Below are 24,011 nucleotides of genomic sequence, written 5' to 3' on the forward strand. Positions count from 1 at the left end.
GAACCAGAGCTCTCAGAGAAGTACCACGGCCATCTTCAGCAACAGGGAGGTCTCAAGCTCCTCTGATGCTGCGGAAAACTGAACTGTCAGGAAAGCCAATGTGATAAGCTTCTCCAGGAGGCTGAGCAGTGCACCATCTTCCCCTCCAGATCCAGGAAGGGATGCCTGTGTGAGGACCAAGCTCCCCCAAAATGAACCACAGCCACTCAGGGTCCCGAGCTCCTCCTCAGATGAGAACGATCAAGTTCATCAGGAGAGCCAGCGTGAGCAAGACCTCCAGCAGAACAGCCCCAGAGAAGCAGAAGCTTCCAGCAGTTCCCCGCAACCTCTCAAATGACCTCCCTAACAGCCTCTCCAGTTCTGCCTCTTTTTGTGTGTGTGTGGAACCGGGGATTGAACTCAGGCCTTGCGCTTGCCAGGCAAGCGCTTATTCTACTGAGCCATCTCCCCAGCCCCAAGCTTGCTGCCAGCAACATTCCTCAGCTGGGCCTCCCACGCCCAGCACCAGGCCTCTTCAGTTCAGCTGGGCATAACAAGCTGACCACCGGTTGGCCATCAACCACAGGGTGCTACAGATGTTCCAGGTGAACTCGGCTTCAGCTAGAATCTGAGGCTCCCCCTTGTCCCTATTCCGGCCCCCCTTGCTGTCCCCACCTTGCCGGATCTCACTGGGGAAACCTGCAAGGCACAGCATCCCTCAATCATCATGTTCTTTCCTGAGATTCTGCCTCCTGCCTGCTGTCTCCAGGGCAGAGGACAGCAAATCCCTCACCTTCACCCTCCACCAAGTCCTTCCTCTTTCCAACAAACAAATGATTGCTTGTGCCAGAAATTGCAGTAAGAGTTCTATCAAAATTAACTCAGTAAATAATTTAATTATTTGCTGTTATTTAATCCTCATTCTTCTGCCAGTAGGTATCAGGTTTCCCACCATCATTTGTTGAAAAGGCTACCTTTCTGAATAATCTTGACATACTTATAAAACATCAGCTCTAAATGCAAAGGCTCCTTTCTGGAATCTTCTGTGTTATTAATCTATATCTATGTTTATGCCAGTACTACACTGCTTTGACTATGCTAGCTTTGTGGCAAGTTTTGACATTGGAAAGGGGGGATTTTCTAATTTTGCTCTTCCTTGCTCTTATTTCTCTATCTCTCTGTCTCTGTCTCCGTCTTTGTCTGTCAGTCCTACTGGGGACTGGACTCAGGGCCTTCACAGTGGGCTACATCTCTACACTTTTATAAATTTATTTTTAAATAGTTTCAGCCAGGTTCTTACTAAGTCAGTGAGTTACCCAAGCTGGGCTTGAACTTGTGATCTTCCTGTCTCCCTTCCCAAAGTCCTGCACCATCATGCTGGATGCTGTCCAGGGCAGAGGACAGCAAATCCCTCACCTTCACCCTCCACCAAGCTCCGCTGCTGCTGACCAAGCTCCCTCTTCTTTGGACTCTGCCTCATGATCCTATTCTTCTGAGACACCAAAGACCTCCCCTTCCCTCCTAGGGCAGTCACAGGTACCCACCTCTTCCAACATGCCTATGTCCAAGTCCCCTCAGGCTTTGACCTCCTGTGTTCCCCTGGTGACTGTCGCGGAGACCGATGTTTGCGACTGCCCTCCTCCATTGGGCAGGAGTTCTGCTCCTCAATTGTAAAGATTCTGAAGACAGGGACAAGACGCCACCTGCTTCCCTGGGAGAGATGCACTGGTTACGAGTGGTGCTGGGGACAGCAGTAGCACCAGCACCCTGGCTGGCTCCTCCAGGTGTGAAAACCGAGGCTTATAGGAAGCTGCGGTGACAAGGACTGGGGCCCCGTGTTTCTGCCTTGCTGGCCTGGGTTGGTTTCAATCCTATCCGGCGGTTGTATGGAGGAAGGGGTCTCTGCATCTGAGAGGGTCCTGGGACAGCTAGCTGGGGTGGGTGGGCAGGGCGTGGGAGGAACAGAGACAGCCAGGCTTTCTGGGTCCAAAGGAGAGCTGTAGCCCGGGAGCTGGCGGGGAGGGAGCCCAAACTCTTCCAAGAGCCTTCCTTAGAGCCAGGGGTGCTGGGGGCTCAGGGTCGCGCTGTGTTCAGGCAGGGCTTACAGATGCTTGGGAGACCCCCTACCACTCCTGGGCCCCAGCACAGGGTGGGCTCCGAGCTGTGGCTCTGGTTGCAGTGACTCTTCCAGCTGGAGCATTCAGGAAGCTGTCCCTCTAGAGACGCTTCTCACTGGCTTCCCAGCCTCTCCCTGCGGGCGGCTTTGTCCCACACCCGGTGGCCTGGAGAGGAGCCTCAGAGGGAAGCGAAGCCAGGCGGGGTGGGGAGTGTAGTTCAGTCCCATGGGGTACACAGCTAGTGGGTGCTCTGGGGACCAGGGTGCTGTCACTGCGAGTTGGCCCTCAGGTGACAGGCAGTTAAAGAGCCACAAACGTTTGTCATCCTAGAGCAAGAAGGGGATGCTTAGTGCGAAGGCATCTTCACTCCCTCAGATGAGGAGCATGCGGCCCCGACCCAGACAGCAGGCCTCCAGGCAGCCACGGAACTTGCGCTTTCCCGGGGCAGGTACTGGGGTGCAGCCCAACTGCAGGGCGCCGTGGGGTCCTCTGTCTATCTGTCTGTTTCCTTTCTGCTTAGAAGAAAAGTGCACCAAAATATAAATAAAAGTAAGACATCTATTTTTTAAAAGGAAAGTTCTATCATGTGACTATTCATGTATTCTTTTCTGAAGAAAAGAATTCAAGTAGTATTTTCTGAGAAAAAAACACACATACAGTAGACTTAATAGTCTTCTTCATGGAACCTACCTAGTAGTCATGTTTTAGTGCCTGGACTCTGACTATGAAGGAAAGAGAAGACGCATCTATATATCAGGTCTTGCTTCTTTTTTTTTTTTTTTTTGCAGTGCTGGGGATTGAACCCAGGACCCTGCACTTGCCAGGCAAGCACTTATTCTACTGAGCTATCTCCCCGGGCCCTTAGTTATCATTCTTGCTGTGAATTTATATTTCAGTGTTGGGATCCCAAGCAGTCTGCCTCCATTTCCCAGTGAGGTCCGCAGAGTGTTGGGGGATCCTTGCCCTCTCCAGGCACAGTGGACAAGCACATGTCATCCTATAGTTGAATGCAGACCGGTGTTGAGGGAGTGGGAGTGATGAATAGTCATCCTCCCTTTCTCCCGAGGGCTGATCATTGCAGCGGTGCAGGGTCTTTGTTTTAGAAGAACAAGGAATACAGCTGAAAGTAGTAAAAACAGAGAGTCAGTACGAGAGTTGGTAAGCGTCAGCTCTCCACCGAGCATCCTCTTTGTGCTACCTTGCTGGGTGCCCCGTTGCTTGTCGGGTGAAGCACCTTAGACAGGCAGGCAGTGTGCTTGCAGTCACCTGGCCAGATGGAGAGGGTCTCGCGAAGGCTCGTAACGTTCACCTCCACTCCTTGCACAAATACTCTGTGACGGCGCTTTGGCAAGCTGGTGCCACCACCACAGAATTCTTTAAAATGGAAAGCTTGTGCATCCCATGGAGTTTTCAGGACTATCTCTTCAATGTATTTCTGGAGTTTGTCATTTGGGTTCTTAATGGGCTAATGTCGTCGCTTCGTTATCACAGACTGCTCAGGCCAGCAGTCTCCCGAGTGAGCGGATGGGAAGCTTCAATGACAGGCAAGTGCTACGATTTTAGAGCTCTGGGAGAATTGAAAAAAGCCCTCTAGAAGAATTTGAGATTCTCTGGGGCTGAGGCAAAGATCTCTCGGCCGCCCTGGATGGCTGTATTTATTTTGTTATTAAACAAAAGAGGAGGATACTTAAGAAAGGTGGGAATCTGAGCAGGACCTTGGGAGAATGAGGGAGTCGCACAAGGATGCCCCCAAGAATACATTATGCCCTTGCAGGAGAGCTGTGTGACCTCCAGGAGGCCTTCACCAGGGGGGCAGTCTTCACCTAGTTAGCTGGGGTCGGAGCCTGGCTCCTCAGCTGCAGCCTGGGCTTGTCCTTGGGGGCATCCGGCTTCACGGGCCACTACAGGCCTCAGCTAGGACCAGTGACTTACAGAGGCTCACTCACTGAGTCCCCAGCTCACCTCCAGACAGGAGCACGAGGCCCGGGACAACTCACACACAAACATGGAGGCCAGCTGGTTGACTCGGTCCTGCTCAGAGCTCTTCCTAGCGGTCTCCATCAGGTCCTTGTCTTTGAAGTCAATTCCCTGCAGGGCACGGGACCTGCGATCCCACCCCTTCTACGCACAGCTGCTTCCGGGGTCTGGTCGTCCGTGCCAGTGTCCATCGTCCTTGTACCTTCCACGCCTTCTCCTGCTCCGTGCCCCAAGACTGTGTCACCATTTCCCAGGACAGCCCTGGCCCAGGCTTTTGGTCTTGCAGGGTTATTAGCTGCTCTATTATACGCGCCGAGGGTGTCGTATCCTAAAAGACCACTAGGTGTCAGCAGCGACCCCTCTGGAGAACGCAGCAAGGGCCTCATCGCAAAAGTCAAATCAGAGCAAATCATTAAGTGTGGTTAGAGCTACCTGCGGCCTTGGCCACTCAAAGCAAGGCACAGGGCGGGAGGAGGAGCGAGGACAGGTACGGGGCAGGTAGCTCCTTCCTGGGGCTCGACGCTGTGGGCAGGCTCCCTTCCTCGCAGACAGGCTCTGCGTGATAAATGGAAGGAGAGTGTGCTGCCTTTCCAATTTTCACTACCAAGAGGGAGCCGGCAGGCAGCTAGGGAGTGTGGCAGAGGAGAGCCCTCCTCCCGCCGGCCGGAGGTCCTCCAGGTAGCCCCGGGCTCCCGTACGCCCCTGGAGGGCTGCCTGTGAGCCAGAGGCTGCGTCACCCCAACAGAAATGCTTCAAAGAAGATCCGAAAGCTTCTGCACTGGGACCCCCCCTTGGAACGCTGCAGGGACGTGCTGAGGCCACCTTGGACTGGGTGGGTGCGGCCGGCGTCTAGGCATCCTTCTGGCCTAGGGGTGCAGCATGGCCCCCCTGATGCTCCTGCCTCCTGGCCCTGGGAGCTGCCGGCTGCTGCTGCTGCTGCTGGCCCTCGCCAGTTCTGAGGCAGCTTCGGACTCGAATGAATCTGCGAATTCCACGGCCCAAGATGCACCGAGCGCCCGGTTGGCTGCTTCCAGCCGAGAGCCGGCTGAAAGGATTTCTGTGTTTGAGCTGGACTACAGCTATGTGCAGGTTCCTTACGAGGTCACCCTCTGGATACTTCTTGCATCTCTCGCAAAGATAGGTAAGTCACGGAGCGCCTGTCTGGGGAGCTGTTTCTCCTCTGAAATAACATAGATTGGAGCTGTCGCTGTGATTACAGAAAAATTCTCACCCTTTCAGTCCAGGAAAAGCCATGCTGCTATTCTCACCCTTTCAGTCCAGGAAAAGCCATGCTGCTATCCCTAAAGCTGCACAGAGCTTCAGCACCGGGCTTGGAAGGTTAAGTGCACACTCCTGGTTCCGGAGTTGTTTACCCTTCTTCTCGCTTTGAGGTGACAGCCATGAGACTTTGCCACAGAAAAATCTCTGGCTCTGCGCTATAAACACACAATGTGTAAGTCGCGGAGCCCTCAGGCTGGTGTGTGTTGGAGACTGCAGGGCCCCGTAGTAGTTCTGCTGCAGCGCCCACGACCTGAATGCTGGGCTGCACACAGGGGGCGCATCCTGGCTCCTGTAGGGCTTTCACTGCAGGCGACTTGGGCTCCTTCCACAATGGCAGGCAAAGCAGCGAGCAGGTGGGCTGTAGGCTGTGCTTACCTCTGTCTGTATGAGAGAGATTCGGGGCTCTGGGCATGAGCTTACGGTGCAATGCGGTCAGCACCTTAGTCAAACAGAGCCCACGGCACACCTCTGTTTTCCGGTGTTCCCCAAAGTGGAAGAAAGTGGGGTTATCTCTGATGCTAAGTGTAATGCCTCCTTAGCCTCGGCTGTAACTTGGTTCAGAGCATGCAGATTGGCCCTTGAGGTAGACACGCTGGGTCGTCTTCATGTGCTCTTGTGCTCTCTTCTCTCTGGTGGGTGCAGGGTACCGAATGAGAGGCATGTGGTCTGCACTTGGTGCCCCTAGCCCTGCCCTGGGCACAGCAGTGCCCCCTTCTAGCAGCAGGCTACCTGGCTGGTGAGGCGTGAAGATGCGGGGAGTCACTAGGTTGACCAGCTCTTTCAATCTGCTACACGGTGAGGTTGCACGGAGGTTCTCACATTAAGGTTAAAGAAGAGTGTGAAGAATGGTGACTCCCAGAGTAGTGATGTCCTCAGTTCAGAGCAGAGAGTCCCGCCTTCCACAAAGCCCAGAGACACCAAGGCGTGCCAGCCGGTCGTCTGTGGAAGTGGGGTTCTCCTCTGTGGGTGACTCTGCCCCTTCTGTGTCTCCACTGTCGCCCAAGAATGATGGACTATGGTGTGGGGACTGGGAAACTGGCCCTGCCCCTGGTCAGCTGGCCACTGTCCCCCAGTGGACCCAGAGTAGAAGGGTCCATCTTATCTTGATTTTACCATAGCAGAAAGCATAGCTGGCGGCTGCACATGAAAAGGCCGTGAGACGCGGTATCGGTGGGATGACGGGTCATAGGCCTGAGGCTGCCAGGGGACCCTGTGTCCCAAAACACTTCAGCAGAGTAACGGAAATAGGCTATCTGCCGGGACATGTTCATTCAGGGGCGACTTCCTACTTGCTGGTATTCAGGAAGGCAGAGACTTCCTGTATTCTGCGAGTAGAAGCAGCGAGGGGAGAAGAGGCTGACTTACGGGGTGCGCCGTGGTGTGCCAGCTGCGGGGCTGGAAGTTTTACATATGATGCTAAAGTAGTGATGATGTCGATGATTTACACAACTTGCACGCTTAAGGCACACCTGGGGGCTGTAAAAGATTGTTTTTGAAACCTGAGTAGGAACAAAATAACCCTTATCATGTTATTCATTCCCTGAGTCCTTGTTCAGTGAAGGCACATTTCCGAGCCCCACAAGGAGAATGATCTTGGCCCCTAACCTCAAGGGACTTAGCTTAAGTGCGAAGATGGGTGGCCTAGAACTGAAGGTTGGCGTGCTGACGCAGAAACATGAAAAATTCCTCCCGATCCTCTTTTTTTTTTTTGGTTTTGTTTTGGTATTATAGATCGAACTGAGGACCTGGTGCTTGCCAGGCAGGCACCTACGCTGCTGAGCTATCTCCACAGCTCAATCCTTCTTAAAACAACTAAGTATGCATTAATAAAGCAAAGGTATTCTAGGACAAAGATAGTAAAAAATCATGCCAGATTTTGGGTTGTCTTTCATTGCTGTTTCACTTTTTAGAACACCATGGAAAAGCTTGGAAGGACAGAATGATAGATTCACCTCAGATTTTCAAGCAAGACTTCATTATTGGGTGCCCTTAATGTTTGGAGGTGCCAACTCTAGTGCCCCTCAGAGAGGTGAGACCAGCTCTGGATGTGGAGTGTGCAGCGTTGTCCTCAGCAGTGTCCTGCTGGCAGGAACAGAGCCTCCTCTTGCTACAATCCACTGGGCTCTGGGATCAAAGGCAGGACACACAGGGTCCGCCTTGAGAAGCTGGAGTCCCAGGAGCAGAGGCAGATCTGTGGGAGCCGTGGCATGGGTTTTTCTACCTCCTTGACATAAGTAACGTTGGTTAAGTAAGAGCTAGCTGAAGAGAGGAGAGGTTGAAGAGGCGGGCTGAGAAAGCCATGACTCGGAAGTGGAAGAGCCACGCCTGGAAGGACGGATCTCACCGGCCTGAAAGCCAAGGAGGCAGCAGTGTCGGGGCGTCTCCCAAGAAGACGGCACCCCACTGCGCCACCCTCCCCGCTGACCGTGAGTGCACGTATCCAAGGCCAGAGTCAGGGAAGCCCGTGTCCTCTTTGGGTGGACATGCTCTCCCTTCCTGCACGGAGAAGGCAAGCATCTGCCCAAGCCTTGCTCAGCTGTCTCTCTTGCTCCTGAGCGTCTCCCTCCCGAAGCACCTCTCATTCCACCATCTGCCTCATGGGATGGCCGTTGCCTGACAATGTTCTCAGTTTCCCGCGGAAGGGTGTCTCCGGGGGACATTACACCTCTCACACATTCATCATACACTTGTAGGTTACTTGGGCAAAGAGGCCAGCTGCTGCAGGGGAGACACTTGGCTGCTACGTGGGGGGGAGCCACAGCCGGGCCAGTCACCCTGCACTTGGGGAACTTGCAGATTAGTGGGGAGGTGAGCAGCGCACAAGGGCCGCGAGAGAGGGATCTGTGCTTGGAACGAGGCAGGCAAAGGGCTTCGCTTACTCAGGGAAGACACAGAATTTCCTCTAGGGAAGCTGGGCAAAGCTTAGCCTCTATTCTGAGCAAGAGCCAAACAGGCCAAGGAAAGAAACCACCTCCAACAGGGATAATAAAATCAGACCAGACAGGCGCTGTGGTGTGGGAAGGAGTCCAGTGGGCTGTCGTGGAGGCTGGGCGCGAGGGCAGGCTGGGGGAAGCTGGCCGAGGGGGACCTGCGGGCTCCATGGGCTCCTGTCTCTGTGTCTATCTGTGAACTCAGAGTGCCCCTCACTATGCCCTCCGGTTGGATCAGCTCTATCCTCTTATTCTCACAGTGTGAGGTGTAGCCCAGTTTCTGTTGTTGGCTTTGCACCAAGCTCGCTGTGCCTGGAGTGGGTCTTCCAGCAGGAACACTCCTTAGGTTAGCTCCTGGTGGTGCAGTGCACCTGCTGTGTCTTAGGTGAAAATCAAGGTGACTAGACACCTACGGTGCAGGCCGCTCATCCGCCTGAAGAGTGTGGAATGGCCTGGCTGGAGGTGAGGTGGAAGGCATGTGCTCAGCTCTCTGACACTGTAACAATATCCAAGACACAGCAGGTAACTTAGAAGAGGGTTTGGGCTGACAGTTCTGAGGAGTTTTGAGGACATTCAGCGTCCTAACCATGGCGACAGGTTGGAAAGACAGTGCGTGGTCAGGGCTGGTGGGAGACGCCAGGGGTGCAGCGGTGGTGGGCGCGGGGAGGAGGCTGGGCCGGGAGCACCGATGATGACATGCTGACAGCAGAAACCGGGGGCTGTGTGACAGCCAAGACTCGAGGAGAGCAGCCGCGTTCCCTCTCCCAGAGTGGCGAAAGTTGGGCCTGGGTGACAGCAGATAGCTCTAGATCCCTCATTTCTCCATCTATGCCCTCATAGACCCCCAGAAGATGGAAGAGGGGGAGGGGGAAGAAGGGGATGGGACAACAGAGGGGAATGAGCTGTCTCCTGCACTGAGTAGGACCAGCCGGGCATGTGACTGACTGATTGATTGGTTGATTGATTGATTGATTTGCAGAGCTGGGGACTGAACACAGGCCTTGCACAGGGAGGCATTCCCAACCTCCTTTAAAGACTGTATCCATTGATTGTTTCGTGTATTTGCATTAAGAGAAGGTTCTGTAGGTCACTAAGTGGCCCAGCCCAGGCTCCAACTCGCCATTCTCCCCCTTCAGCCTTCAGACTGCTGGGGTCACAGCCCCTGCGCGCCCCTGCTCGCGCCCCAGAACCACTGTCCCCGTGCCCCTGTGTCCTGCCTCAGGCTGGGGAGCCAGCGTGCCCCCGCGGGGCACTCGCCCACCCAGCCACCCTTCTCTTCACCCGCAGGCTTCCACCTCTACCGCCGGCTGCCGCACCTCATGCCCGAGAGCTGCCTGCTTATCCTGGTGGGCGTCCTGGTGGGCAGCGTCATCTTCGGCACGGACCACAAGTCGCCGCCCGTCATGGACTCCAGCATCTACTTCCTCTACCTGCTGCCGCCCATCGTGCTGGAGAGCGGCTACTTCATGCCCACCCGGCCTTTCTTTGAGAACCTGGGCTCCATCCTGTGGTGGGCAGGCCTGGGCGCGCTCATCAACGCCTTCGGCATCGGCCTGTCCCTCTACCTGGTCTGCCAGGTGCAGGCCTTTGGGCTGGGCGACCTGCACCTGCTGCAGAACCTGCTCTTCGGCAGCCTGATCTCGGCGGTGGACCCAGTGGCCGCGCTGGCCGTGTTCGAGGAGGCGCGGGTGAACGAGCAGCTCTACATGATGATCTTCGGGGAGGCGCTGCTCAACGACGGCATCAGCGTGGTGAGCGATGGGGGCGGGCTGGGGCCAGGGGCGGGGTCTCGCGGGGGAGGGCGGGGTCCAGGGGGTCTGCACCCGGGACCTCAGCCCTGTCCCTGCCAGCTGGCTTCTTGGGAGACAGGGAGGAGAGGGGGCCATAGGGCTATGCTGCCTGCTGTCGGACAGGCAGAGAGCGGAAGTAAGGGCCACACAGGTGGTGGCCATTGGAGCCAGGTGTGTGATTATTCCGGCTCATCTCTGGCCTTGCCTTGCCCTCTGCGGGCTGCCCCTCCCCTTCCCTCCCCCATCTCCCCTTTCCTTTTCATCCTCTCCTCTCCCCACCCCTCCCCCTTTCCTGTCTATCCCCTCCCTCCCTCCCCCACCCCTTCCCTTCTCCCTCTTTCCCTCCCTCCCTTCCCTTCATGCTGCATTACAAGTTAAGTGGAAACACCTGCTGGGGAGAGGGGACCGAGGAGTCCAGCTACACAGCACAGGTGCAGAGCGTGCATGCGCGGCGTGCACGGAGGGCGCTCCTGGAGAGACGCGGGAGGACCAAGGGACTAGGGTGACACCGTGCACCCAGGCCTGGGGCATCGGGACAGGGAGCAGGACCGATAGAACTGGGCAGCCCCTTAGTCTATTTATGGATATTTTAGGTGCTCTTACTATTTTAAAATTTATACCTCAGCACCTAAGTAATACTAGAATGCACCTCATTATTGAAAAAGTCAAAGTGGAGCTGGGTGCCATGGGGCACACCTGTAATCCCAGCCACTCAGGAGGCTGAGGCAGGAGGTGCACTTGGGTCTGGGAATTCAAGACCAGTCTGGGCCTGCAAGCAGGGGCAGGGGCCAGGGGTTCAATCCTCGGGCCTGCTATGCCGGCCCCATCCCCAGGGCGTGCTGAGAGGGCAATTGAGACTGGGCGTGGTGGCGCATGCCTGTAATCCCAGCTCTTGGGAGGCTGTAAACAGGCAGATCACTGTGAGTCCGATCTAGTAGTGAGACCCTGAAAACCCAGTAGACCCTTCCTTAAAAAAATACAAAAAAACAAAAACAAAAACAAAAAACAACACACACACACACACAAACCCCCCAAAAACCCAAACCAAAACAATCAACCAACCAACCACTACCACCACCACCAACAAAAAAAATATGTCTTCAACAACAAAAAAAATATATCTGGGCACTTAATATCTCAATAAAACCAAAACAAACACAAGCTCGGGGTCCGCTCCCACTTTTGCAGGCCATGAGAGCGGCTGCCGCTTTTGTCCCTTCCTGCGTTTCCTCTGTGTCCCGGGCTGCGGATCAGTAACCCTTCACATGCATTGCTGGGGTGATCTGAGGTCTTGCTAGCTGTCGTCGGCTTGGAGCTCCTCCCGTGTCTTCTCAGCCTTGCCCAGCGTCTGGTAGATGTGTCTCCTGTGACTGTCTTTGGGCTTGCACTGACAGAGAGCTATTGAGATTGTTTCCAGCGCTCCCGCTTACAGTGTTGCCGTGAGCTTTCTGGTTTCCACCTGCCTCCCTTTTTGTGTCTGAGCGTACTTTTATAGACTACTTCCTGCAAAATAAACCAGCCAGATGAGGCAGGAATGGGTGCATTTGCAAGTCTGAAATGCGCTGCGGTCCCCATCCCTTCCTACTCACCGCGTTGGTAACGGAAATGTCTCACCCCGGGCTGAGTTCAGGACACTGGATAGGCACGGATGTTGTCCTCAGGACAGGTCACATGTGCGGCCCTGCAGGAGGGCACAGCACGCTGCACACCTGGACCTTGGTGTGTGCTTCACACCAGGCTGCCACGACTTCAGGAGAAGTCTCCTCTCTGCCTTGGGGACCCTGCCACCTCAGCCCCCAACGCACTTCCAGGCAGCGGTCTGTACTCATTCCTGGCACGGGCGCAGGGCTCCGAGTCTGTCTGCAGTTCGCATCCAGAGCCCACACCGAGCCCCTTCAGCTCTGACCTCACAGCCAACAGGGCACGTGGCCCTCCTCACAGCTTCCTTGCCTCCGAAAACCCATTTCTCCAGAATGGTCCTTCCAGAATGAAATCATGACCTGCCAGGCCCCGAGCGTCTGCGGAGGGCTCGCCCTTGACCTTGGCTGGGCCATGCTGCTGTACGCTGGCTCTGGTGGCCTTGGCCGGAACTGTGTGGTCACCCACAGCACAAGAGTGTGTGTGCCAGGGCATGGCTGGGTCCCCTAACTGGAACCAGAGGATCCCAGGGCCAGATTTAGAAAGCAGCTCGAAGGCAACCCGTATTTTCTGCCGTCCAATGGTATTTTGAGCTTGGGGCTTTGAACTCACCCTGTCATTGAGGAAGGAGCCAGCCTGGTCTGGTCACAGCATCCCTGCAGCAGGCCATCTGGGTCACCAGGAGGAGGGTGGCCTGGGACTGTGGGCCTTGTGCCAGCTCTGAGAGCGCATCCACTGAAGCCGCCTTCTGCCCTCAGAGCCAGGCAACGGCAATGCGTGGGGGCCTCTGTGGCCTGGTTCTGTGGTTCCTCCCTCTTGCTGGGACCTTAGGCCGCAGCTCTGGTCACCTTCAGTGGTGGGCACGGCGAGTGGGGATCTAAGCCAAGAGTGTTGGGAAATGATGACCAAGCTTGCATTGTGCGCTGGACAGTGGCTGTGAGAATAGGTTTTGGGTGTGCTCAGCACACAGGAAGAAAGGAAGGGGGAAAGGAGGAGGGAAGGAGGACAGAGAAAAGCAGGGAGGGAGGGAAGGAGGGAGGCCTTAGTAACCTGTAGCTGGATTCTTCAATTACCTATGTCAAACGAAGCATTTCTTTAGCCTATGTGTATTAAAACAACAAGGTATATGACTTGAATACAGACAAGTTTTTATCTTAAAATTGAAGGATGCTTTGAATGCTGCTTAAATTGAAGATCACCCATATCCCCAGTGCTATTTCATGCCCCAAAATCCCAGCAGGAAGATGGGTCCAGCTCCTATATCCAGGCCCCATGAGGGAATATGTATTTGTTTTTGATGGCAGAAATCTGTGGAATCTGTGAATTTATACAAAGTTTGGGTTTGGTTTATTTATATATTTTTATGTATCTGGTACAGGGTCTCACTATGCAGTTCAGACTCCTAGTGATCTTGCTGTTTTGGCCTCTCCATCGCTGGGATTACAGGCATGCACCACCACGCCTGGACCAGATTGCCAGCACAGCGTTCCCAGGGCAGGGCCAGCGTGACATGTGGTACCACGGATCAAACCCGGGTCCTTGAGCTTGCCAGTCAGACACTTAGACCGCTGAGCTATCTCCTCGGGCCCTGAATTTGGTATATTGACAAAAATCTCTGAGCCACCCATAGCAAGAGAGATATTGACTCACTTCGTAGGGGAGGGCAGCGCCCAGGCTGTCGTGTTTGTTAGGGTCACATTTCTCATGTTTACCTAGTTAGCTAAGCTGGCTTACAGATGCAGTGCGTCTTCCAGGGGTTGGAGGTGTGACGGTGCTGGAAGAAGCGAAGCCTAAAGGAGCCCAGGGAGGACGGATCCGGGCCACCTTGGGCAACTGTGTCCAGATGCTGTGGGCTTCCTAAGAGTACAATTTTAAAATTATTGTTTTCCTTGTCTCTTTCTTGCTTTCAGTTTTACTGTCTTCCTTCATCTCGTCCCACTGGACTTTGATCCCTTATTCTCAGGGGTACAGAGGGCCACATGTCCAACCTCTCATGGCTGCTTCAGGCTGCTGGGCCCCCAGGGGATGTGTACTGTCACTCCACGCTGTCTGACAGATCCGAAGCAGGTGGAGGGACACCAGGGCCTGGTGTGTGAGGAATAACCTTTTTTTATTTTTTTTTGGTCAGTATAGAAAAGAGCACAAGGATGATACAGGCAATTTGTCCGGGCCAAGGTTCCATTTTATAGCCATGTTAGCAGGGAGGGGCTAAGCTGGAAAGGAGAACATTGGTGAAGAGCGGCTACAAAGAGTTGTCCAAGTGACAGAATTAGATAGCTTTTGAGGTAAGGCTTCTAATCATTCAGAACAGCTGCTATTTGTCCAGAAGTGTTAATCCAAGTACGATGTGTGGAGTTGAAAAGCATAGAGTCTTCTCGGTTTGCCCAACAAGAAACCCAACATCCCTGATTCGAATCACACAGTGGCCACAGGATACACTCAGCAGGACAGCAGTGTCTTTCTGACCACTGACCCATTAAAACCTTAGACCAGGGCCTGCAGCCCCATCCCGGGTCTAGAATCTGCTCTGTAGACATGAAGGCCTTTTGTAATCGCCAGCCCCAGATGGTATGAACATAGACAAGTAGATAACAGGAAGTTCCTACCACAGAGGTAACAAAGTTAGCAGCTCCAACACGCCTTGGCCATTTTGCTTCTGTAGATAGGTACAACTCTACAAGAAGCCAGAGGTTTACCTCAGGGGTATTAAACTACATTAAAAGAAGTTAATGCTAGCATATTTAGAGAGACAGAAGGACCAGCGGGGCTGGGAGTCGTGGCCCCTGATGGCTGGGAGGAGCTGGATGGTGGCATGGTGCTTGGAACCCTTGGTGTAGCTAGCCTCGCTTTCCCTGATTTCACTGTACTCTCAAGTGACACCTTCCTGGTGGGAGTTTAAGATGAATTAACTTCTTCTTCTTCTTCTTCATGTCTGTGAATCATTCTTCAACTGCAACCATGGATCTGCCTGCTTTTCTGCATCCTGTTGTAACCTTTTCAAGCCGCAGAGGGTTCCTAGGAGCTCACGCCTTGCATTCCTAGCAATGGCTGGCCTGGGGCTGCGGACACAGCCCGGAGCATTTCTGGTCCTGTGGTTGCAGGTCACACTCCAGCATTGGCTGTCTGGGCTGCAGGAGGGAAGGAACAGACCCCGTGCCTTCTAGAGTGGAGCTGGCTGCTGGAGGTGCTGGTGAGGAGTTTGCCGGACGATGGAAGTGGGCGACATTCGCCAGAACGTGCTGGGCAGCCAGCCCTGCAAGGTTAGACGTGTGACAGGTGTGGGAGGCAGCCTGGGTCTGCCTCAGACTGTGGCGGTCCATGTTTCACCTCTCAACATCCAGGACCAGCGCCGTGGCGAGCATCTCAGTCTATGTGTGTTGTTATAGCGAAATACCTGAACCCGATTGCCTGTAGGGAAAAGAGGTCGGCTTGGAGTATGACTTGTGGAATAAGTCTAAAAGACTCAGAGTGGTGCGGAGTGCTGGCTGGCGGTCTCACGACAGGGAGAAGAAGCGCAAGGCGAGGCTGCTGGGGGCCACGTGTGCGGAGTGGGAGCCTTCTGCTGAAGGTGCCTGCTCCTCAGAATTCCCAGACATAGTTCTATGGTGACAATCGACCTCTGAGGCAGGAAATAAAGTCCTGCAACCTGCCTGGGGGAGTGAGATCTGGCGGGCTACAGGGTCCCTCCAGAGTGTGTGGCCGTTCATGCATACTTTGCTGGGTTTCTGTACATCTATCTTCTCATTTCTTTTTCTACTCCAGTGAATTTCCACCCTATATTTTCTTTCTTCTTGGTTCCTGCTGTTCACAACTTTGTCCTCCTAAGGTCCTTTTGGCCCCTCCTTGTCCCTGGCCCACCTAACGCTGTTGCTCTGTCCATCCATGCCTGCCGCTCCTGCCCGTGCTTCTCAGGGACCAGTTCACAGAGCTCTTGGCTGGGGAGGTGGCTTCACTCAGGCAGGTCTCCTCTCAGCTTAGAGTGGGGCAGCTCGTATTTGAAGAGGTGGAGGCCTGCGGGCCGTCCCCAGATGCCACTTCAGGGAAATCCTGTCCTGACTGCAGGTGGCAGGTAAGGGTGGGGGTGACCATTACACCTGAAAGCCCTGGTGGTCATAAAAATGCAACAAATTGTCATTAATCTCTCATCTCTTAGTGCCAGCTAGGAAAAGCAGAGCAGATCAAAGCTAAACTAAGTAAAAGGAAAGCAATTGTGAGTATACTTATAAATAGTGAGAAATAACAATTTTAAGGAAAAAACTAACCCTCCTTTTCCATAAATTCTTTCAAAGATAGCAAGGGAGGGATTTTTTTCTCTTTTAACTGTATTTTGAGACTAAATTTCACCTGACCCTAAAACCAGGCAAAAATAATTTGGGGAGCAAAACTCAAACACCAAATTCACCATGAATATTGATCAAACAATTTCTTAAGAAAATATTATAAAAAAGTCAAATTTAACAACACATGAAAAGAATAAAAAACTCATGACCAGGAAAAGTATATTAAAAAATATAATTTCTTTGATACCAGGGAGGGATGAATCTTTTCTTTTTTTCCATAATTTTATTGAGAAACAAATAGCAATGAGACAGTTCCAAACCAAATTGGTAGGACAGTTTCAATAATTAATACATTGCATACATTCTTCCTAGTGGTTAATTGCTGTACAAGATGCGGACATGATATCCTATTTACAAACACTATTAGAACAAATTCCTCTATTCATTAAGAGAATGCAACTATATATCTATCCTAACCATTTTGAATACACAGATACAAGATGGACATTCATCTGTATCCCCTTTTTTTGTTAAGTTCTGTTATTTGAATATTATAGGTGTGTTAACTCAGCAAAATATTCTAAAAGAGTTCAGTAGTCCATAATAATATTGAGTCTTCTGCTTCACTGGCAATGTCAGAAATTGTTGACCTGAGTCCCCTGCAGCTCAACATAACAGCATGGCTTTACTTCTTATATTCCATTTTTATTCTTTTCTGCTGGATAACCAAGGTAAAGTGGGACCTATGCAACAAGAGTTGTAGCTTTTGGGTCTGATAAGGTCAGTGAAATGCCCTCAGGATTTATCCTGAGATCCTGTACCTCAGATTGTAGAACCTTTGTCAATGTCAGCCATGTGGATGAATCATGGCCATTGGTTGGCCACTGTGCTCTCTGTGAAAGCCTGAGAGAATGTTTTCTCTCCATGTGACTCTTCTTAGGCACACTCTACATCATTGATGACTTTCCTCTTTGGCCCCATAATCTCCTTGATCAGAAAATTTGGGACACTACTGAGTTACATGATATTACAGTGCAAGTTCTCATATGTCCTGAGTCTTAATTGACCTTGTAAGACGAGGGCCAAAATGTGGGCTTTCCTTGCAGCCCAGGGAGGGATGAATCTTGAATGTAATTTACCATGTAAATGAAATGGCTGACTAGATACAGAAAATGATTTGACAAATTTTAATATCTACTTGTGATTACAATGTCAGAGAAAAGTAGGACGAGTAGGTGCCGTTTTCAAGCGATGAAAGACATTTACGTAAAGCCTATAGCTGCTACTATACTAGAAATTAAATAGCCAGCAGAAACTTTATTTCAAAGCTCAGGGTAGAGACATGAGCACCTGTCCACAAAACCTTCAATGTCTTATCAAAGGTAGAAAAGTATAACAATGAGTTCACTAGAACAATACTGTATTTTAGATGGCTTATGGACAAAATCCTCAGGAATTTATTTAAAAAACTGCCAGAGTAAAATAATTAATTATTTAGTGAATTCAACAGGTCACAGTGTATATGGTTGATGTACCCAAATCAAAAGCACCGTAATATGTAGTGACAAATTACAGGTGGTAAAAGCAAATGTTAAAATTCCATTCAAAGCAGCATTAAAATGTTAAAATTTCATTCAAAACAAAAATAATTAGTATGTTTAAAAAAAATACAAATATTTTGCACTGAATATTATGAAACATCAGTGACAGCAACTAAAACTCCTAAAAAATATCACATTTGCTAACGGAAGACTTAGCATTGCTAAAATGTCGATTTTTCCTTCAACTGATCAATAGATTTAATAAAATCTCAATTAAAATCCCAGAGAACTTTTTAAAATAGAAATTCACAAAACTGATTCTAAAATCTGACTGTAGACTTCAATGAAATAGCATACAAAGAGATTTTAAAAAGACAAAATGGGAAGACTTATTCACCGATTTTCTGTAACACTCTAAGAATCATAATAATGCTGGCAGAATCATGCCAGGGACTAGCGTGATTGCCCAGGTCACAGAGAGGACCGCTTGCTCTGAGGTAGATTTCCGCATGCATGGTCACTGATTTGCGTCACAGGAGCACAGGCAGCTCAATAGAAGAGGAAAGTCTTTTGAAAGAACACTACTGAAATAATCCGAATCTCCACATGGAAAAACATGAAATCATCCCTTATCTCATCATATTCAAAATTTAACACAAAATGTGTCACAGTCTAAATGTAAAAGCTAAAATTATATATCTTCTGGAAGAAAATCTTCATGACCATGGGGGAATCCAAGGACTGGAAAAACACAGACAAAAAGGGAAGTAACACAACTAAAGCAAGTTTCATCAGAGAATAAATTTTTCTCTTTGAAATGCACTGTTATATAAACAAAAAGACAAGCTACAGAATGTGAGAAATTATTCAGTATGCTTGCGCCTCACCAAGGATTTGCATAGAGAATATAGAAAGAGTTGGATGACCCAATAGTAATAGGGACAACTTAATTAAAAATGGACAAAAGATTAATGTCATAAATAATGGTATACTAATACTTGATAAGCATATGAAAATATGCTCAGCATAATCAATCAGAGAAGTACAAAATAAAATCACTATAGAACGCCACACCCTTTAGAATCAAGAAGACAGCGGTGGGGGGCGCTGGCCAGGACATGGAGGACTGGAGCCGCCACCCGCTCTGTACCTGGCCACATACAGGGACAGAGCAGCCTTGGAAAGCAGTCATTAAGCTCCAGAGTGTCTACTGTGCTCCTATCTGCCCGCGCCACTGCACGTGTGCCCCCGAAACACGAGGTGTGACCTACGATGCGACAACTGTTTGCATTGTTTAAAAATTTACTGAGTGGATGGCATACTGCTGTTGATCCCCCTCCCTCCCTCCCTGTCGCTTTGAGCACCCGTTTCCCATCATCCTCGGCACAGTTGGAAGCAGTTCTGGAAGTCCTCTTTCCTGAGTGCTCTGACTGCAGTTGTGCTTTCCTGGCTGTCTGGTGTCCTGAATCAAATCAAGACATTTAGGGCAATTTCTGCTCAGTAAAAACATGACAGCGTATCCTCGTCGACCTTATTCCCCAGATGGGCATGGATGGGACTTCCAGCTCTTCTCTAAAGTCAAAATGACCACAAACATCAACAGCTTGACAGCTCAGCTAAGGACATTCACGAAAGAGGATTTCCAGAACTGCTTTGGAGAGTGGCAAAAACGACAGGATAAGTGCAGGATAGGGTATGTTCTTGCCAGCATCAGATGGTTAGCATAAACACAGATTAACAGCCAGACTAGCTGACCAAAAAAATATGAAACACATAATACAATTACACTGAATCAAGCTGAGCGTTTAGATCCTTTGACCATACTGGATTACAGTTACTTTCTTCTTTTCTTTCTATTGTCTGTGTTTTACTTTGCACTTGATTTACATACGGGATTCTCGCATAAGGGAAACCATGCGATCTTTAGGCTTGTGTGTCTGATGTTTCCCTTACAGCTGCAGTCTCCAGTGCGCCCACTTTCTTATGGATTTCTCACGTCTGTCTCTCCTGATGGTACAGTAGCTCTCTGTTTTGCGGAAATACCCTGTTGTCTTCATCCATTCACTTGGTGCTGAGCGTGCGAGCTGCTTCCGAGAGTCAGCTGTTGTGAGTTGTGCTGCTGTGAATGTGGACATGTGTGGGTCACTGGACTGTGACGGCTTTCGCTCTTTGGGGAAGGTGTCTACAAAAGGCACAACTGAAAAAAAGAAGAAAAAAGGGGGGTAACTGGGTCAAATGAAATCTCCAGTTTTAGGACTTTGAGGAATCTCCATTTGACAGTGGTTACACTAGTTAACATCCCCACTAATGACATCCCCGCAAATGTCCTTTTCTGTCCACAGCCATTCATTGCCAGCATTGTTATTATTTGATTTCTTGAAAATAGCCATTCTCAAGGGCAGGCCAAATAACTACCTCAGTGGATTAAAGCACCTGCAAGCAGGCACAGGGGTCAGGGGTTCCATCCCTGGGCCTGCCATGCTGGCTGTGGTGGCCCTGACCCTGGGGCACGCTGAGATGGCAATCGAGACTGGGCATGGTGGTGCGCACCTGTAATCCCAGCTCTTGGGAGGCCACAAACAGGTAGATCACTACGAGTCCAGTCTAGTAGTGAGACCCTGAACACCCTGTAGACCCTTCCCTAAAATAAAAAAAAAGAAAAAAGAAAATAGGCATTCTCTCAAGAGAGAAAAGGAGTCTCAGTGTTGTTTTAATTTGCTTTACTCAGATGGCTAGAAGTATGGGACATTTTTTCATGTATTTATTGATATGCGAGAGTATTTTGAGGATGATTGTTATGGTTTGCATCTTGAGTCCCCCCAAAGCCTCGTGTAGTGGTAGGCGAGCTTCTGGAGTTTGAGACTGACCCATGATCCAATGCTGGGATTGTGGCTGTGAGGGCTACGCCCAGCCTGGGGCAGGGTGACTGCTCACAAATTAAAGAGGGAAGAAGTTACCTCGTGGCTCCTCCGCCCTTTCTGCTCTTGCTGTATTTGATGTTTTCTGCCCCCATGAGCTGCTGCCCTCTGCCTTGGGCCACTGTGCCCTGGAGCCAGCAGAGCCGGGACTGGAACCTCCACAAACTATGAGTTAAATAAATAAACCTCTCCTTCCTTAATTTTGGATATTGGCTATTTTGTTTCAGCAACAAGAAAAAAAAGTAACCAAGACAATGATTAATGACCATCTGCCTTTTGTTGCAATAATTAAACAAATTAAATAATCCCTGTACTGCTCAATAGTTCTACACAAGTGAACTTAAAACACTGATGGTGGCAATATTAGAGTAGCTGAAGACTGAGTGGAGGAAAAACAAATGCACATTAACAGGTGAAAGCAGGACCGAATTAGTCCCTGGCCATGAAGAAGGATGCTTTTCAGGAGAAGGAAGGAACTTCCGAGCTCTACAGCAACTTGGCTGACACCTCCACCCATCCTGCTGAGTCAAAAAAGCCAGTCAGAGAGCCTTTCTATAGTATGCAATTCAGAAAAGGGCAGACTCACATGGATTAGCAATGAGAGATCCAGTTTCCTGGAGCCCCGGTCAGACAAAGGGCTGAACTTGAGCGGGAAGCGAAGAACCTGTCTCCATTTGTGGGGTTGTCGCTATCCTTCAGAGTCTGGGGTGTGGCTGTGGGCTATTGGCTGGTGGCTGGGTTTTTGTGTGTCACATGAGCTCTGCAGTGCCATCAGCTGATGGCTGCTATTGTTATGATCATGGGAGGCCTGGGAAGCTTATTTAGGGTGAAACCAAAGGACCACTCCCTGATACAGTGAGTAAAGAGTAAAAAATCAAACCTTGTTTCCCAAGGGTCATGGGTGTACTTGAGTCTTAGCACCAGTTGAATGTTTCCTTTGTGTATATGAAAAATGCACTCAGGTTAAAATGAATTCAAAGAAAATATTCTGCTACCTTAAGGCTGGCTAGAATTCACTTATTTGGAAGGCAAGCACCGCTTTTTGTGGGCACGTGTGGATTGTGGCTTTCCAGGCAGCCACCTCATTATGTGCGCGACTCTAGCTTCCGGAAGTGCCACCGTCTCGCCACAGGGCCCAGTGGTGTCCAGGGCCAAGGCCGAGCCCGTGATTACCCTGGGCTTTTGGAACTGCCTGATGGCTACTTACAGTCTCACCAGGCATACAAAAGAGGTCGGATTGTGACAACAATATTCAGATCATTAAGTCTCAATCCAGTTCCCTGGGTTTCCTCCGGATCTGAAAGTCACATGAACTCCTACCTGCATCCATTCAAATGGCCCTATCTGTCCTCATGGCTGCTGGCTTCTCTTGGCACAGGTATGGTCCTTTACAGCTAAGCCCACAGATGCCATTGCCAGGTTTCGGAGGCTTATGTCTGTGCTGCAGAAAATGGAATAAGACCACACAAATCCACCTGCCCAGGACCTAGTCATTAGGTTTCTTTAGGATTTATTTTGAAACCAAAGGTGATAAATTTCAAAGGTTCAGCTAAGCTTTCCTGAAACATGGCCTGGCTTGGCTCAGTGAAAAGGGAGTAGTATTATAGCAGTTTTGTGAAGCATGACACATAGACAGATAGATGGGTAGAAGCATCCGGGTCATCCATGGACCCACAGAGATGTGCAAGACAGCTTTTCCTGCCATGAGGGAAAAGGAAGAGATCCAGAGCCTGGTGCACAGGGACCCAGGTACAAAACAGAGGGAAGGAGGGGGGCAGAGGGGACCCTCTTGTACTTCTCAGAGTACGTCAAACCCTCCTGGGAGTTCCCTGACCAGGAACCCCCTACCAGTCCTGTGCCTTATAGGACAAACTCGCTGGAGCCCTGCCCTGGTTGTTGGCTAAGAACAGAGGATGGAAACTGGAACACAGGATGTGGCTGGTCACTTTCATTCTTTGCAGTCAGAGATATGAGGGGTGATAGTGCCAGATCAGTGGGGGATAGATGCGCGGACTGCAGGATTGGAAAGCCATGTGGACTATTTATCTGGAAGGGATGGGAGCTTGGATGGAGGTTTTCTTTCTACCTGTTTCTTAAAGTTTCTTCACATTGGCATATTTGTTCTTAAGTAAATCAGGTTTGATATTTCTGCAAGTTTATGTGTTTTAAAAATAATACATCTATCAATGTCAGAAATGTACAATATCGAGAGAGAGAGAGAGAGAGAGAGAGAGAGAGAGAGAGAGAGAGAGAGAGAGAGAATCATTGTTTGACCAATTTATACCCAGATTTCTGGTTTTTCTTCACTTTCCACCTTCCCGTTCTCCTGGGAAGTACATGAAGAGCTGCTCTTCAAGGGAGGGGTCGGCGTCTTACTCCTCTGCCCACATTTCCTTATCTAACCAAGTTTATTGGCCACCAGCATCTTAGTGCTTTAAAAAGTGCTCACTGATTCATACCCAAGCTGTGTGTCCTAGGATCTCCTAAGACATGGGATGGAGCCATTTAGAGGACCACCCACAGGTCAGGGTCCTGTAAAATTCAAAATGAAACTATTTTTGCTTTAAAAGATCTATAGCTCAAGTTAGCTGATCTGTAGTATGAGCTGGTCTCATCATGTGGTCATTTTGGTTACAAAAACTATAGTGGATAGATGAGTGCACCCGTACCCCTAAAATTCGTGCCCATGTAAGCCTTCAGTATGTGCCCTTACTTATGAATAGTGTCTTTATGGCATAGTGAGTTACATAGTACTCATAGTGGATTAAAGGCAGCCAGGTGCTAATGAGTAGTGTGCGTCTAAGAAGGCTCTGTGGCCGAGAAGGGAAATGCAAAGAGGAGACACAGACAGAAATGATGTGTCTGCCAGCCAAGCGACACCAAGGATTGCCTCCCCCTCCAGAAGCCAGGAAGAGACAACGAGGCATCAGCCCATAGCTCTTTCAAAGGGGACACAGGGACAGCTTGATTCCAGGCTTCTGGTCTCTGGAACCATGAGGGATTTGTGCTAATTGGAGCCATGCAGTTGTAGCATTTTATTACTGCAGTCTCAGGGAACTGATGCAGAAGTCCAAGTGACGAAGCTGCCCTGTGCAGGTTCAGGTGAACCCCTGTGGCCTCTGTCTCCCACCTGCTAAGGTCATCTGCAACGCAGCATGCTACATGAAGGCTGGTGACGCTAAGTTGCTCTGAGGAATGCCTTCTGGGCCAGAAGGCATTCCTCTGACCTCTGCATATTTGTGAGTAGCAAAATACGTGCAAATAGTGTACGCGGTAGTTGCAGGGATCCCAGGGTCAAGGGTGCCCATCCCACAGACCCCTTGCTTCCTAGACTTCCATCCCTCTGTAGAAGAAACCACTCTCAGACCCCTCTGAGTCCCTCCCTAGAAGAAGGGCAAGTGGGATGGGCCAGGCTGTGCCTACAGCGTACTTTGCCCATTCCTGATTATGCACACATCACGCCAATAGCCTGGGGATGACCTTGCAAATGGTCATCCGTTGCCAGTGTCTCTCTGGGAAATCAGCAACCTTTTGTCACAAAGGTGATGTGATGGGCAGCC

General features: G+C 50.5%; 1 protein-coding gene across 1 annotated transcript in view; it reads left to right on the top strand.

The window, feature by feature from the left end:
• Positions 1-4,750: 4,750 nt before the first annotated feature.
• Positions 4,751-24,011, top strand: part of Slc9a4 (solute carrier family 9 member A4) — a 48,764-nt gene continuing 29,503 nt past the window's right edge. The window contains exons 1-2 of the mRNA XM_004633262.2: positions 4,751-5,214; positions 9,572-10,035. Of these exons, the coding sequence (XP_004633319.2) occupies positions 4,953-5,214; positions 9,572-10,035 (726 nt within the window). The 5' untranslated portion in view covers positions 4,751-4,952. The remainder of the gene's footprint in view (positions 5,215-9,571; positions 10,036-24,011) is intronic.

Source organism: Octodon degus, unplaced genomic scaffold (genome assembly GCF_000260255.1).
Source record: "Octodon degus isolate 3935 unplaced genomic scaffold, OctDeg1.0 scaffold00052, whole genome shotgun sequence".
NCBI classification, from domain to species: Eukaryota; Metazoa; Chordata; class Mammalia; order Rodentia; family Octodontidae; genus Octodon; species Octodon degus.